Here is a 16,777-nt window from a genome sequence, read left to right as displayed (position 1 = left end):
ATATCAGACCATATACCATGGGAATGACAAAACACTTATATTTACTGCTCTAATTACGTTGGTAGCCAGTTTATAATAGCAATAAGGCACCTCGGGGGTTTGTGATATATGGCCAATATAACACAGCTAAGGGCTGTGTCCAGGCACTCCGCGTTGCGTCGTGGATAAAAACAGCCCTTAGTTGTGGTATATTGGACATATACCACACCTCCTCGGGCCTTATTGCTTAAGTACACTCTAACATTATGAGTCTCTGTGGGTGACCGCGTGTGCTGAAGGACTCTGTACTCTCTGTGCTTCAGAGGGAGCTGCTTGTATTGACGCTCTGTTGGATCTAGACAGATGTCCAGTGTAGGCAGACAGAATGGTCAGACAGAGAGAGATAGTAGAATGGAAAGAGAGTATACAGTACCAAGTACACATTGATAAAGAGTGTGGGTGTGGCATGGACAGGAAGGAGACGGTGACCACTCTTTAATCAGGCTACTGCTGGACAACTGTGTCCTTAAACTGACCTGACGCATCTCCATAATATATTCATATCTCCGTTAAAAGAGATTTCCAGCCTTGGCTGCTGTAGGAGTTCAGGATCTGTGGGAACATTTTAGATTTAGGGATGATCTTATTTAGCTGTGTTTGTGTGTGTGTGTGTGTGTGTTTGTGTGTGTGTGTGTGTGTGTGTGTGTGTGTGTGTGTGTGTGTGTGTGTGTGTGTGTGTGTGTGTGTGTGTGTGTGTGTGTGTGTGTGTGTGTGTGTGTGTGTGTGTGTGTGTGTGAGAGGGCCGGCATACCTCCTTGCCCATCCAAATAAAATATTGATATATTTATAACTTATTTGACCAACACACGGCCAACAGAAAGATGCATCAATCTCAATAAAGCATCTGAGTGAGCGAGTAAAACAGCGCCCCTCTGTCCCAGTATGTGTAGACCATGTATCTGATAATGTCTGCACCAAAAGAGTATTGGCATGTCATACTATTTCTGGCCAGACAGCATCAGATACATGGGCTACATATTAGAAGGGCGCTGTTTCGCTTGCTTGGATGCTTTCTCCGGGGATATGCTTAGTTTCAACAGAGAGGAAGAGGTGAAGCAAGAGGGCTCACTTTCACCAAATTCTGTCCAGTAAAAGCCGAATGCGTTTCTATGGGAATAATATGCAGACCTAAGCTTGTCGCCTGTCTTCCCGCTTTTTGGAACCAAAGACTCCCATTGTTAGGGCGGAGACATGAGCATCTCGTCGTTATATACAGGATCTCTGGTTTCAGCCAAAGGAAAATTGTTAGGATGCTCGATTGCCCTAAAGTACATGTATGTTTCGCCAAAATGTTATAATTACTCCCGTGTAAATAAAATTACTCCCGTGTAAATAAAACCATTCAAAATAATTTACCAGGGTGCATTAATTAGCCACAGAGGATCATTAGCTTATTTTAAAACATTGCTGTAGATTGTTTCAAATGACGAGTGTGTTTGGGAAGCCCGCGATTTGGGTAGTGCGCGTGGCTGATTGAGTTGTGGCTGTCAGTGAAAGCGTCCAAAATATGTGTGAAAATAATGTGTTTTGAATATAATTAAAAATTAGAGGGGGGGGGGGGGGGGATATGGTGCGTCTCTCTCCATAATGCATGCATATGTAGGAAAGTGCCCATTTGGCAATGTCTGATTTCTGATTGACTTAACCGTCTTAAAACTCACCACTCATTTTTTTCTTCGCCACACAAATCAACGAAGTCATTTTTTTTTTTTAAACATCTATTGCGAATGATAGTTCCTCAGTATTTGAAAAATCTTTCCTACACTCCCGGCCTCGATAATCACCAAACCGAAAGGCCAAAATACGGTATCATGATGTGATGATGTCATATCCAGTGGAAACGTCATAAAAAACATATTTCTTGTACGGAGCTACTGGCCCGGAATAGGCTAGTTGATACAATGTTGCAAGTTCGCTAGGGACCAGTGGCGGTTCTACACCATTTCAACTGGGGGGGGCAAGCTGGGGCCAGTTGTACTGTTAGAGGGGCCAGTTACATTAGACGTTATTGTTGTCATTTCGTTTTCTTCACTGCATTGCAGGCATTAGCAGGCAAAAGACCATGTTCATAATCATCATCGTTGCCACTGTCTAATAACGGATGTAAAAAAAAGAATGATAGCAAAAATTAGTTATGTAAAAATTATTTCATACTCCACATTTAGGGGGGCCACAAGGGGGTCCAAAATTGTTGTCACAGGGGCACTGTGACAAACTTGAAACTCACGAGCTGCCTATGGTCTTTACTATTACAGCCATTAAAAAAAGCATATAAGGTCCCGTGAAAAGACGTGGAAATCAAAGGCCCATCCGACTGATTATTTCTGCCTCCGGGTCTGGTGTGTGTGCGCGTGTGCCTGCTTGCGTGCTTCCAGTGATGTCTTGACGAGGATCACCTCTGGATGCTTTCCAGCTGTTTGTTGTCTTGGTTTAATAGAGAAGTTGTATCGTTATCATCTCTGTTCATTTGCAACCAGTTTACATGTAAGCACGTCCGCAGATTCTGCACAAACAGATGTGGAAACACATGAACTCGTTTTTCGTTTTTAGCTTGGCAGTTACTTTTCGGAGAGAGCGGGAGAGAGAAAGAGAGGCACACATGACCCTGAGGTCAAATGGCAGAGCCTCTTTCAGATCAATCAGCGTTGTAATCACTCTCAACTAATTACTCCCACAATCTTCTCCCTTCATCCCCCCCTAACATTCCCATCTCTCCCTTCATTCCTTCCCAACATACACCCCACCCCATGCCTCTCCCCCTTTCTCTTTTAATGTGGGTGAGTCTTCCGGCTCCGCTACCCGATCCAAGCCATAACGTTTATGAATGGCTATTGTTTATTATTAAAGGGACATATTGTATATTGTATTAGGTCATATTTCAACCAGTAACTCAATAAGAGTTCAGTTCCTCAGTGGGTTATAGTTCCACAATTTCTACACAACTAAAGGGAATTGAGACGTTGAAATATTGAGTGTTAAAGATGGATCTTAATTTCATCCCCCTTTTGTTGCTGAGAATTTTCCTGCACAGCAGGAAAAGCGAACTTGTAGTGTATTTGAGTTTTAAAGTCTTCTAAAGGTTGTAATTTTGACTTTGACATTTCAGACTTGATTTGCCCTAACGAAAAATGTATCAACCCCTACTAAAATGCCCATTAATTATAAATCACATAATAATTCACATTTCCTGTTGCAGCAGGATTATTTTCCTGCTGTAGCAAACTAGCTCAAATTAAGATCCTACATCTGTATAGTTAAATCTTCCTGTTTCGCATATAGTAGATGTATCTGATTCAGGGTCACAAAGGGACGGACACCTCTTTAGGTTGGGAGTGGTTTTATTAACATGGTTAAGTATGACGAATGCATGCACACACACACACACACACACACACACACACAGACACACACACACACACACACACACACACACACACACACACACACACACTCATTCAACAGCAGATTAAAAGTCTTTATTTCTACCATCTCACATGGTTTTATTTGTCCCCAGAGACATAACTAACCTCAGGTTTAGTGCTACCCCGTCCAAATGTGCTTCCCCTTGCACCCGTTCCCGCGATATAGGTTCCATGTGTACCATAAAGACCTAATGAAGACACAAACCTGCATTGTTCAAATAATACTTCTGGCTCTCATTGAACCAGTCAGAGCCAACACACAGCATACACTATTAAGTCTTTGTGGATAGTATAACAGCATATTGGCATATTGCAATGCTGAAACAATTATCATTTATCAACAATGTGCATTAGGGTTTCACTGTGGTATGTTTCTGGTAGACCTGAATCTGTAGGATTTGCAGGTCATAATGTTCACACACACAGTCTTGTACAGCTAACCTTGTGGGGACACACAATTCAGTCCCGTTCAAAATCCCTAACCTTAAACCTAACCTTAACTCTAACCCTAAACTTAACCCTAGCTCCTAACCCTAAAACTAACCCTAACTCCTAACCCTAACCTTAAACGTAATTCTAACCCTAACACAAATTCTAATCTTAACCACAAACACCCTGGAAATAATGTCCCCAGTTTTTTTCTGTTTACTATTCTTGTGGGTACTTCTGGTCCCCACAAGAATAGTTAAACACGTCCACACACACACACACACAGACACACATACAGACAGACGCACACCCTGACTCTTTCTCTGACCCCCCTACTCTCCCTGGGTTGTTCCTGTGTTTCCAGTGGACCACATCCTGCAGATTATGGGACACCCTTTAGGGGGTAATGGAGATTTCCAGTCCCCTCTCATCCCAGCCTTCCCAGTTACCCAGAACGAGGCCATTCACGGCAGTGAGGACTCTGACGGCATGCATCCCATCCCTTTTCCCCCAACGCTCAGCTTCATCAACGGGAAACACCAGGTCAGATTTACTGTGCCTGTCTGGATGTGTGAGAGATATCTAGCCTCTCTTTCAAGAACAATGGAAGTAGAAAATCATAATTGAGATGGGTTGCATAAAGTGATACGACACAACAATAAATATTCATTAATTCATTAATTTACTAATTCATTCATTCATTCATTCATCCATTCATTCAGCAGGAGGCTAGAGGAGACCAGTTTGAGATGGCCACACCAGTCTATGGTGAACTGGGAGGAGAGATGGAGCAAGGGGAGGAGAAGAGCCCCACTCCCTTTGACTATGACTCCATCCATACTGGAGAGACCAGCGAGTCCACTGCTACAGACACAGACAGAGATACAAACAGACACACAGCTAAAGACACGGACAGAGGCACAGGCAGAGACAGGACAGGGAAGACGGAGAGCTCCGAAGGAACAACCCCGAATTCCCAACACACATCCCCAGTCTCAGCCTCATCCCCTAGTTCCCCCCATACTTCCCCAGATGGCATCTCCCCTGATGAGGACATGGAGGGGTCGGGCGGCCGTACCCAGGAGGGCTCAGCAGAAGACACCCGGCCCACCCCCGCCTCAGACAGCCAATCAGGCGTGGTCACAGACGAGACGGAGATTGGAGGGGCGGAGAGTGTCTCACACGCCCCGTCCCACACACACTCTGCTCACACTAAGGACACAAACACTATTGATACTTACACCAAGGACAGACACACTTCATCACACGCACACTCTACTCACACTAAGGACACAAACACTATTGACACTTACACCGAGGACACACACACTACATCACAGACAGAGGCAGGAGACTTCGAGGGGTCTTCATCGGCAGAAGAGGAAGGCTCGGCACAGGAGGTGTACCCGCCTGAAGACCCCAGATACACTAGCCCCGGCAGTCCTGGAGCCATCGAGGCTCCCCCGGTGGGACCTGGGGTGGAGGGACAGGTGACTGTTACACCCAAACCAGGAACCAGACCAGAAGCCAAACCAGGAACCATGCCAACCCAGGCAGGAGTGAGTGTAGAAGACCACGCTGGACATCACACAGACTCTTCTACACAGCACAGAGACCACTCCCGCCAACCTGCCACACAGGACAAAAATCTCTCCACAGACACTAAGGATCAATCCAAGTACCCCCCTACACAAACCACCCAGCGTCCAACACACGATAGGGATCCCACCAAGAACCAAACCACATACAATAGAGATCCCTCCACCCACACTAAGGACCAAACCAAACAACCCTCTCCCCCTAGATTCCCCCCCACCCACACTAAGGACCAAACCAGTCACTCTACCACAGATCAGAAGACCCCACAGCACCTGAACCAAACACACACACCCCCTGCACACCCCTCCACTCCACCTCCCTCCCGCCCCATCCCCGACTGGACCCTGACCTCCCAGACCCCCCTGCCTGAGGGGGAGGAGTTTGTGGATTATGACCGTGCGATTGGTCCTCCTCTGCTGGAAGCCGGCCCCCATGCTCCTAAAGAACCTCAGTCCACATACCAGCCTGAAACAGGAACTGACTACTACATCGTGGACCAGACTGTCGATGTCAGAGGTAGGTGTAAATCTCAGAGTCTGTTCAGTGGTTTAACAATGGGTTGGTGATGTCATCACAGCCGCTGTCTTCTCTGCTCTCATGGTTGTTGTTTATGATGACGATGATGATGATGTTGATGATGATGATGATGCTGATGTTGTTGATGATGATGATGTTGATCATGGTGTTGATGATGATGATGATGCTGATGTTGTTGATGATGATGATGCTGATGTTCTTGATGATGATGATGTTGATCATGGTGTTGATGATGATGATGCAGGGGCGGAAATCGCGGGGGGGACGGAGGGGACACGACCCCCCCATCCTGGGAAAAATATGATTTGTCCCCCCCAGTATATCACTGAATCATAACTATGTAATTTAAATAATATTAATAATACGCAATGAAAGCAATTGTGCTGATTATAGACACTTAATAGCGAGTTTTTAAGTTTCAAAAGATTGCGACCCCCCCCCCCCCCACCCCTTTTCCTCACAATGGTTTGATCCACTGGCAGGGTAACAGAGGGGTCTAGCCACTGTCTGAAAGGCACTCAATGAACGTAACTGACATGAGGTTAATCCAGTCAATCGCACACACACACTAGCTGAATATGCAGAGCTAGCGCGCAAATATTAACTATTACGCAAGCTAGTACCTATTCCATTTATGTGGCCTCGTCAAAGATGGAATCTTTGCTATCGTCAATTTATTCCGAGATCAGCATGCAGATGATGTAAGTTAGTGCTTCAAAGTCCCTGTGATAAGGTTAGCGATAAACTGAAGTCCAAACTGAACAGAACTACACTCTCTTCTACCATTGTCTTAAATATATTTAATGGTCTCGTTGCAAAAGCTAAATTGTCGCAAGGGAACTTTTATTTATTTATTTTATTTAACCCGGGTAGCAAAGATTATAGCAAACACCACTGAAACTGAATTGGTGCTCGCTAGCTTTGCAAATTCAGCTTTTGTTGGAAGCCAGCCAATATGAAACAAACTATTCAAATTACAAAAGGTTGCAGCATATGTTGTGTAAATGGTGAACTCATACAGCTATGAACTCTTGTCATTTTAATCCGTTTCACATTTGCTAGCTACCTTTTAGATCGAAGCCCAAATAGAATGATAAAAGATAAGATGATAGAAGCCCATCTCCTACTGTAAATAACCTACACACTGTGTGTGTGTAGCCAGCCAGCCAGGTAGAAAAATGGCAGAAAAATAAAAGACGGACATCAGAGTATTTTTCAGTACACCAAAACGCAAAGTAAGAACCCTAGTAGCCTAATATCTCAAAGACTAGTTGATAAAATGTTCATAAGAAAGAAATGAAATTCTAATGGAAATGTTTCACAATGATGTTATTAGGCAGAGCAGGCAACAGATGGCACACAGACAGCAGAGTTGGGGACAGATATGCAGGGACAGACTGGCAGAGACAGGGAGTCTCAGGTAAGTTTGTTGAGTCTTTGTTTGGCAACATTATGAAAGGTTCTCCATTTTTTTTACTTGTAAAATAGGAACATAATTGGAAAATGCCATGGATACCCCCACTCTCAACTTAAACTGGTGACTGAACTAAGATTTGTTAAAGGCAATGGTATTGCTGTTGTGAGTAGTTAGCCTTCCCTGTAGCTCAGTTGGTAGAGCATGGTGTTTACAATGCCAGGGTTGTGGGTTCGGTTCCCACGGGGGGCCAGCACAGAAAAAAAAAAATGTATGAAATGTAAAGTTCCGGAACTCCAATTTGAGTAGCAGCAGCTGAAAAATGAGCTCCTACAAATATTGAAATGTACATGGTTTTTAGAGTGAAGTACATCGGAAAAAAGCAAAAGAAAACTGCAAGACTGAATAGGAGAAAAAACAAGCAACAAACAAAGAAGATAGGCTTTTGAAAAATAACTACAATTTTATGAAAAATAGTTATCTTAGCTAGCTGAATTGTTTACCAGTTGCTAAGCAGTTGCTAGGGACTCTTTTGGAAGAAGCTAGCTAGCTAACGAAGAACAACAAAGAATATCTAGTTAACAGAAGAAAAGAAAGAGAAAATCAGGACAGAAGAAAAAGGATATCAAAGTGAAACAGTTCTCTAAAGACACAAGAGACAATAATACAAGAAACAACACTTCTGTAGCTTGTCAACTATGTGTCTGTCTATCCCTGTTCTCTCCCCTCTGCACAGGCCATACAAACGCTTCACACCGCGTGGCCGCTGCCACTCTAACCTGGTGGTCACAGCGCGCACGACCCACGTGGAGTTCCAGGTCTTCGGCACCCTCTGGAACTGCCGGTCTGCAGCCAACAAGGCTGAGTTCATCTCAGCCTATGCTACCCTCCAGTCCCTAGACTTCCTGGCGCTGACGGAAACATGGATTACCACAGATAACACTGCTACTCCTACTGCTCTCTCTTCGTCTGCCCACGTGTTCTCGCATACCCCTAGAGCATCGAGCCAGCGGGGTGGTGGCACTGGAATCCTCATCTCTCCCAAGTGGACATTCTCTCTTTCTCCCCTGACCCATCTGTCTATCTCCTCATTTGAATTCCATGCTGTCACAGTTACCAGCCCTTTCAAGCTTAACATCCTTATCATTTATCGCCCTCCAGGTTCCCTTGGAGAGTTCATCAATGAGCTTGACGCCTTGATAAGTTCCTTTCCTGAGGATGGCTCACCTCTCACAGTTCTGGGTGACTTTAACCTCCCCACGTCTACCTTTGACTCATTCCTCTCTGCCTCCTTCTTTCCACTCCTCTCCTTTTTTGACCTCACCCTCTCACCTTCCCCCCCTACTCACAAGGCAGGCAATACGCTTGACCTCATCTTTACTAGATGCTGTTCTTCCACTAATCTCATTGCAACTCCCCTCCAAATCTCCGACCACTACCTTGTATCCTTTTCCCTCTTGCTCTCATCCAACACTTCTCACTCTGCCCCTACTCGGATGGTATTGCGCCGTCCCAACCTTCGCTCTCTCTCTCCCGCTACTCTCTCCTCTTCCATCCTATCATCTCTTCCCTCTGCTCAAACCTTCTCCAACCTATCTCCTGATTCTGCCTCCTCAACCCTCCTCTCCTCCCTTTCTGCATCCTTTGATTTTCTCTGTCCCCTATCCTCCAGGCCGGCTCGGTCCTCCCCTCCTGCTCCGTGGCTCGACGACTCACTACGAGCTCACAGAACAGGGCTCCGGGCAGCTGAGCGGAAATGGAGGAAAACTCGCCTCCCTGCGGACCTGGCATCCTTTCACTCCCTCCTCTCTACATTCTCCTCTTCTGTCTCTGCTGCTAAAGCCACTTTCTACCACTCTAAATTCCAAGCATCTGCCTCTAACCCTAGGAAGCTCTTTGCTACCTTCTCCTCCCTCCTGAATCCTCCTCCACCTCCCCCCCCCCTCCTCCCTCTCTGCGGATGACTTCGTCAACCATTTTGAAAAGAAGGTTGACGATATCCGATCCTCGTTTGCTAAGTCAAACGACACCGCTGGTCCTGCTCACACTGCCCTACCCTGTGCTTTGACCTCTTTCTCCCCTCTCTCTCCAGATGAAATCTCGCGTCTTGTGACGGCCGGCCGCCCAACAACCTGCCCACTTGACCCTATCCCCTCCTCTCTTCTCCAGACCATTTCCGGAGACCTTCTCCCCTACCTCACCTCGCTCATCAACTCATCCTTGACCGCTGGCTACGTCCCTTCCGTCTTCAAGAGAGCGAGAGTTGCACCCCTTCTGAAAAAACCTACACTCGATCCCTCCGATGTCAACAACTACAGACCACTATCCCTTCTTTCTTTTCTCTCCAAAACTCTTGAACGTGCCGTCCTTGGCCAGCTCTCCTGCTATCTCTCTCAGAATGACCTTCTTGATCCTAATCAGTCAGGTTTCAAGACTGGGCATTCAACTGAGACTGCTCTTCTCTGTGTCACGGAGGCTCTCCGCACTGCTAAAGCTAACTCTCTCTCCTCTGCTCTCATCCTTCTAGACCTATCTGCTGCCTTTGATACTGTGAACCATCAGATCCTCCTCTCCACCCTCTACGAGTTGGGCATCTCCGGCGCGGCCCACGCTTGGATTGCGTCCTACCTGACAGGTCGCTCCTACCAGGTGGCGTGGCGAGAATCTGTCTCCGCACCATGGGCTCTCACCACTGGTGTCCCCCAGGGCTCTGTTCTAGGCCCTCTCCTATTCTCGCTATACACCAAGTCACTTGGCTCTGTCATATCCTCACATGGTCTCTCCTATCATTGCTATGCAGACGACACACAATTAATCTTCTCCTTTCCCCCTTCTGATAACCAGGCGGCGAATCGCATCTCTGCATGTCTGTCAGACATATCAGTGTGGATGACGGATCACCACCTCAAGCTGAACCTCGGCAAGACGGAGCTGCTCTTCCTCCCGGGGAAGGACTGCCCGTTCCATGATCTCGCCATCACGGTTGACAACTCCCTTGTGTCCTCCTCCCAGAGTGCTAAGAACCTTGGCGTGATCCTGGACAACACCCTGTCGTTCTCCACTAACATCAAGGCGGTGACCCGATCCTGTAGGTTCATGCTCTACAACATTCGCAGAGTACGACCCTGCCTCACACAGGAAGCGGCGCAGGTCCTAATCCAGGCACTTGTCATCTCCCGTCTAGATTACTGCAACTCGCTGTTGGCTCGGCTCCCTGCCTGTGCCATTAAACCCCTACAACTCATCCAGAACGCCGCAGCCCGTCTGGTGTTCAACCTTCCCAAGTTCTCTCACGTCACCCCGCTCCTCCGCTCTCTCCACTGGCTTCCAGTTGAAGCTCGCATCCGCTACAAGACCATGGTGATTGCCTACGGAGCTGTGAAGGGAACGGCACCTCCATACCTTCCTGCTCTGATCAGGCCCTACACCCAAACAAGGGCACTGCGTTCATCCACCTCTGGCCTGCTGGCCCCCCTACCTCTGAGGAAGCACAGTTCCCGCTCAGCCCAGTCAAAACTGTTCGCTGCTCTGGCACCCCAATGGTGGAACAAGCTCCCTCACGACGCCAGGACAGCGGAGTCAATCACCACCTTCCGGAGACACCTGAAACCCCACCTCTTTAAGGAATACCTAGGATAGGATAAAGTAATCCTTCTAACCCCCCCCCCCCCCCCCCCCCCCCCTTATAAGATTTAGATGCACTATTGTAAAGTGGTTGTTCCACTGGATATCATAAGGTGAATGCACCAATTTGTAAGTCGCTCTGGATAAGAGCGTCTGCTAAATGACTTAAATGTAATGTAAATGTATGCATTCACTACTGTAAGTCGCTCTGGATAAGAGCATCTACTAAATGACAAAAATGTAAATGTAGTTGTGTAGTTTTGGGTACCGGTAGTTAGGAGTACGGCAAACACCTTATTTCTTTGGTTCCTCAATATACATTTACCATATTACAATGTAGGCTATGTCTTACAGCACTACTTTTGGTGTCCCCCTCAGGAATTACTCTTGAGAAAATTTTCATGTAATTGTCCCCCCCAAAGTTGATATCAGATTTTCGCCCCTGTGATGATGATGCTGATGTTGTTGATGATGATGATGCTGATGTTCTTGATGATGATGATGTTGATCATGGTGTTGATAGCTTTGCTATGATGATGATGATGATGATGATGATGATGATGATGATGATGATGATGATGATATGTGTGTGTGTCTCAGGACTGCAGCAGTGCACAGTGAATGTGTGTTTGAACAAAGCGTCCTGCTACCAGAGAGGCAGAGCCAGCATCTGTGTGTGTCCACCTGGATACACTGGACAGCACTGTGAGACAGGTACACACACACACACACACACACACACACACACACACACACACACACACACACACACACACACACACACACACACACACACACACACACACCTGTGCAGCTGCTTTAAACCCTAATCAAGACTTTTACAAAAAAGAGACAGCCTTTCAAACCTGACTGTTACACCCAAACCAGGAGCCAGACCAGGAACCATGCCAACCCAGGCAGGAGTGAGTGTAGAAGACCACGCTGGACATCACACAGACTCTTCTACACAGCACAGAGACCACTCCCGCCAACCTGCCACACAGGACAAAAATCTCTCCACAGACACTAAGGATCAATCCAAGTACCCCCCTACACAAACCACCCAGCGTCCAACACACGATAGGGATCCCACCAAGAACCAAACCACATACAATAGAGATCCCACCACCCACACTAAGGACCAAACCAAACAACCCTCTCCCACTAGATTCCCCCCCACCCACACTAAGGACCAAACCAGTCACTCTACCACAGATCAGAAGACCCCACAGCACCTGAACCAAACACACACACCCCCTGCACACCCCTCCACTCCACCTCCCTCCCGCCCCATCCCCGACTGGACCCTGACCTCCCAGACCCCCCTGCCTGAGGGGGAGGAGTTTGTGGATTATGACCGTGCGATTGGTCCTCCTCTGCTGGAGGCCGGCCCCCATGCTCCTAAAGAACCTCAGTCCACATACCAGCCTGAAACAGGAACTGACTACTACATTGTGGACCAGACTGTCGATGTCAGAGGTAGGTGTAAATCTCAGAGTCTGTTCAGTGGTTTAACAATGGGTTGGTGATGTCATCACAGCCGCTGTCTTCTCTGCTCTCATGGTTGTTGTCGATGATGATGATGATGATAATGTTGTTGATGATGATGCTGATGTTGTTGATGATGATGATGCTGATGTTCTTGATGACGATGATGTTGATCATGGTGTTGATAGCTTTGCTATGATGATGATGATATATGTGTGTGTCTCAGGACTGCAGCAGTGCACAGTGAATGTGTGTTTGAACAAAGCGTCCTGCTACCAGAGAGGCAGAGCCAGCATCTGTGTGTGTCCACCTGGATACACTGGACAGCACTGTGAGACAGGTACACACACACACACACACACACACACACACACACACACACACACACACACACACACACACACACACACACACACACACACACACACACACACACACACACACACACACACACACACACACACACACACACACACACACACACACACACACACACACACCTGTGCAGCTGCTTTAAACCCTAATCAAAACTTTTACAAAAAAGAGACAGCCTTTCAAACCTGACTGTTACACCCAAACCAGGAGCCAGACCAGGAGCCAGACCAGGAACCATGCCAACCCAGGCAGGAGTGAGTGTAGAAGACCACGCTGGACATCACACAGACTCTTCTACACAGCACAGAGACCACTCCCGCCAACCTGCCACACAGGACAAAAATCTCTCCACAGACACTAAGGATCAATCCAAGTACCCCCCTACACAAACCACCCAGCGTCCAACACACGATAGGGATCCCACCAAGAACCAAACCACATACAATAGAGATCCCTCCACCCACACTAAGGACCAAACCAAACAACCCTCTCCCACTAGATTCCCCCCCACCCACACTAAGGACCAAACCAGTCACTCTACCACAGATCAGAAGACCCCACAGCACCTGAACCAAACACACACACCCCCTGCACACCCCTCCACTCCACCTCCCTCCCGCCCCATCCCCGACTGGACCCTGACCTCCCAGACCCCCCTGCCTGAGGGGGAGGAGTTTGTGGATTATGACCGTGCGATTGGTCCTCCTCTGCTGGAGGCCGGCCCCCATGCTCCTAAAGAACCTCAGTCCACATACCAGCCTGAAACAGGAATTGACTACTACATCGTGGACCAGACTGTCGATGTCAGAGGTAGGTGTAAATCTCAGAGTCTGTTCAGTGGTTTAACAATGGGTTGGTGATGTCATCACGGCCGCTGTCTTCTCTGCTCTCATGGTTGTTGTCGATGATGATGTTGATGATAATGTTGTTAATGATGATGCTGATGTTGTTGATGATGATGATGCTGATGTTCTTGATGACGATGATGTTGATCATGGTGTTGATAGCTTTGCTATGATGATGATGATATATGTGTGTGTCTCAGGACTGCAGCAGTGCACAGTGAATGTGTGTTTGAACAAAGCGTCCTGCTACCAGAGAGGCAGAGCCAGCATCTGTGTGTGTCCACCTGGATACACTGGACAGCACTGCGAGACAGGTACACACACACACACACACACACACACACACACACACACACACACACACACACACACACACACACACACACACACACACACACACACACACACACACACACACACACACACACACACACACACACACACACACACACACACACCACACCTGTGCAGCTGCTTTAAACCCTAATCAAAACTTTTACAAAAAAGAGACAGCCTTTCAAACCTGACTGTTACACCCAAACCAGGAGCCAGACCAGGAGCCAGACCAGGAACCATGCCAACCCAGGCAGGAGTGACTGTAGAAGACCACGCTGGACATCACACAGACTCTTCTACACAGCACAGAGACCACTCCCGCCAACCTGCCACACAGGACAAAAATCTCTCCACAGACACTAAGGATCAATCCAAGTACCCCCCTACACAAACCACCCAGCGTCCAACACACGATAGGGATCCCACCAAGAACCAAACCACATACAATAGAGATCCCTCCACCCACACTAAGGACCAAACCAAACAACCCTCTCCCCCTAGATCCCCCCCCACCCACACTAAGGACCAAACCAGTCACTCTACCACAGATCAGAAGACCCCACAGCACCTGAACCAAACACACACACCCCCTGCACACCCCTCCACTCCACCTCCCTCCCGCCCCATCCCCGACTGGACCCTGACCTCCCAGACCCCCCTGCCTGAAGGGGAGGAGTTTGTGGATTATGACCGTGCGATTGGTCCTCCTCTGCTGGAGGCCGGCCCCCATGCTCCTAAAGAACCTCAGTCCACATACCAGCCTGAAACAGGAACTGACTACTACATCGTGGACCAGACTGTCGATGTCAGAGGTAGGTGTAAATCTCAGAGTCTGTTCAGTGGTTTAACAATGGGTTGGTGATGTCATCACGGCCGCTGTCTTCTCTGCTCTCATGGTTGTTGTCGATGATGATGATAATGTTGTTGATGATGATGATGATGATGATGCTGATGTTGTTGATGATGATGATGCTGATGTTCTTGATGACGATGATGTTGATCATGGTGTTGATAGCTTTGCTATGATGATGATGATATATGTGTGTGTCTCAGGACTGCAGCAGTGCACAGTGAATGTGTGTTTGAACAAAGCGTCCTGCTACCAGAGAGGCAGAGCCAGCATCTGTGTGTGTCCACCTGGATACACTGGACAGCACTGCGAGACAGGTACACACACACACACACACACACACACACACACACACACACACACACACACACACACACACACACACACACACACACACACACACACACACACACACACACACACACACAGATATCATATTGTCTCTGTTATTTGTGTAGATGTTGATGAGTGCCAGTCCAACCCATGTCGTAATGGAGCCACCTGTATGGACGGAGTCAACTCCTTCACCTGTTTGTGTCTACCCAGCTACACAGGACTGCTCTGTGAACAAGGTAACACACACACACACACACACACACACACACACACACACACACACACACACACACACACACACACACACACACACACACACACACACACACACACACACACACACACACACACACACACACACACCTGTACAGCTGCTTTAAAACCCTAATCAAGGCTTTTTCAAAAAAGAGACAGCCTTTCATGCCAACTCTGTCCAAATGTGGTAAGCAATTCTGTTGAATAGAGGAACTGCCAGTTCTTGGTCATATTTAGTCAGTAGACAGAATACATTCTCTGGTTCAGGCTGGAAAATAAATGTGACTACAGCTGTGTCTGTTGGGAACACACACACATACACACACACACACACACACACACACACACACACACACACACACACACACACACACACACACACACACACACACACACACACACACACACACACACACACACACACAACACACACACACACACACACACACACACACACACACAGTGAGTCATGTCTCTGCTCCCTGCATATCCCCTGAAACTAGGCGTTAGATCCACAGTCCACACTTGATTAGTTCCAGGTCCACTGCCAGTATTGCTACTATTATTCAACAGCTAACCTACACACACATTGGCTCACGTGCACACACAGTTACTGTACATGCATTGTGCACATTCACACTCTTACTGTCTGCACAGTGCATATACACAAATGTCATGCAAAACAAAATGTGTGTGTGTGTGTGTCGGCTTAGCGAGGGAAGAGTGTATGATAAGTTAATAAAGTTGATCTGAAGTTTGCTGCTGATAGACAGCCTGAGGTCCTGGGTAGAGTTCATAACCCCCCACCTAACACACACATACACAGACAGACACACACAGACAGACAGACAGACAGACAGACAGACAGACAGACAGACAGACAGACAGACAGACAGACAGACAGACAGACAGACAGACAGACAGACAGACAGACAGACAGACAGACAGACAGACAGACAGACAGACAGACAGACAGACACACACTCTCTCTCTGTCTCTCTCTCTCTCTCTGTCTCTCTCTGTCTACCAGTCTTGGTTCAGCCCTTTATAAGGTTAAATACAATATATGGGTTGTATGTTTCTCTAGTCATTCCAACCTATTATAATCAATGACATCACAAAGACCTGCTTATTCAGCCTGTATGGTATGAATGGGACTGGTCATTCCCTAGCGCTGAATATAACATCAATTCTTGTGGGAAACAAGCATAACATACTCGAGAAATGA

General features: G+C 47.3%; 1 protein-coding gene across 6 annotated transcripts in view; it reads left to right on the top strand.

Moving 5' to 3' along the window:
- vcanb (versican b) overlaps positions 1-16,777 on the top strand; it is a 40,896-nt gene that overhangs the window by 15,455 nt on the left and 8,664 nt on the right. The window contains exons 8-18 of one of the 6 annotated variants that reach the window (XM_082958119.1): positions 4,255-4,433; positions 4,616-6,005; positions 7,363-7,446; positions 11,665-11,778; positions 11,953-12,543; positions 12,779-12,892; positions 13,135-13,737; positions 13,973-14,086; positions 14,318-14,920; positions 15,162-15,275; positions 15,417-15,530. In XM_082958119.1, coding sequence (XP_082814245.1) covers positions 4,255-4,433; positions 4,616-6,005; positions 7,363-7,446; positions 11,665-11,778; positions 11,953-12,543; positions 12,779-12,892; positions 13,135-13,737; positions 13,973-14,086; positions 14,318-14,920; positions 15,162-15,275; positions 15,417-15,530 — 4,020 coding nt within the window. Of the gene's footprint in view, positions 1-4,254; positions 4,434-4,612; positions 6,006-7,362; positions 7,447-11,664; positions 11,779-11,952; positions 12,544-12,778; positions 12,893-13,134; positions 13,738-13,972; positions 14,087-14,317; positions 14,921-15,161; positions 15,276-15,416; positions 15,531-16,777 lie in introns of all 6 variants that reach the window. The other 5 variants (XM_082958118.1, XM_082958120.1, XM_082958121.1 and 2 more) reach the window with 5 other exon arrangements.

Source organism: Salmo salar, chromosome 11 (genome assembly GCF_965601325.2).
Source record: "Salmo salar chromosome 11, fSalSal1, whole genome shotgun sequence".
In the NCBI taxonomy this organism is placed as follows: Eukaryota; Metazoa; Chordata; class Actinopteri; order Salmoniformes; family Salmonidae; genus Salmo; species Salmo salar.
Note: the sequence above shows the minus strand (reverse complement) of the source record. Positions and strands in the feature narration are given on the sequence as shown.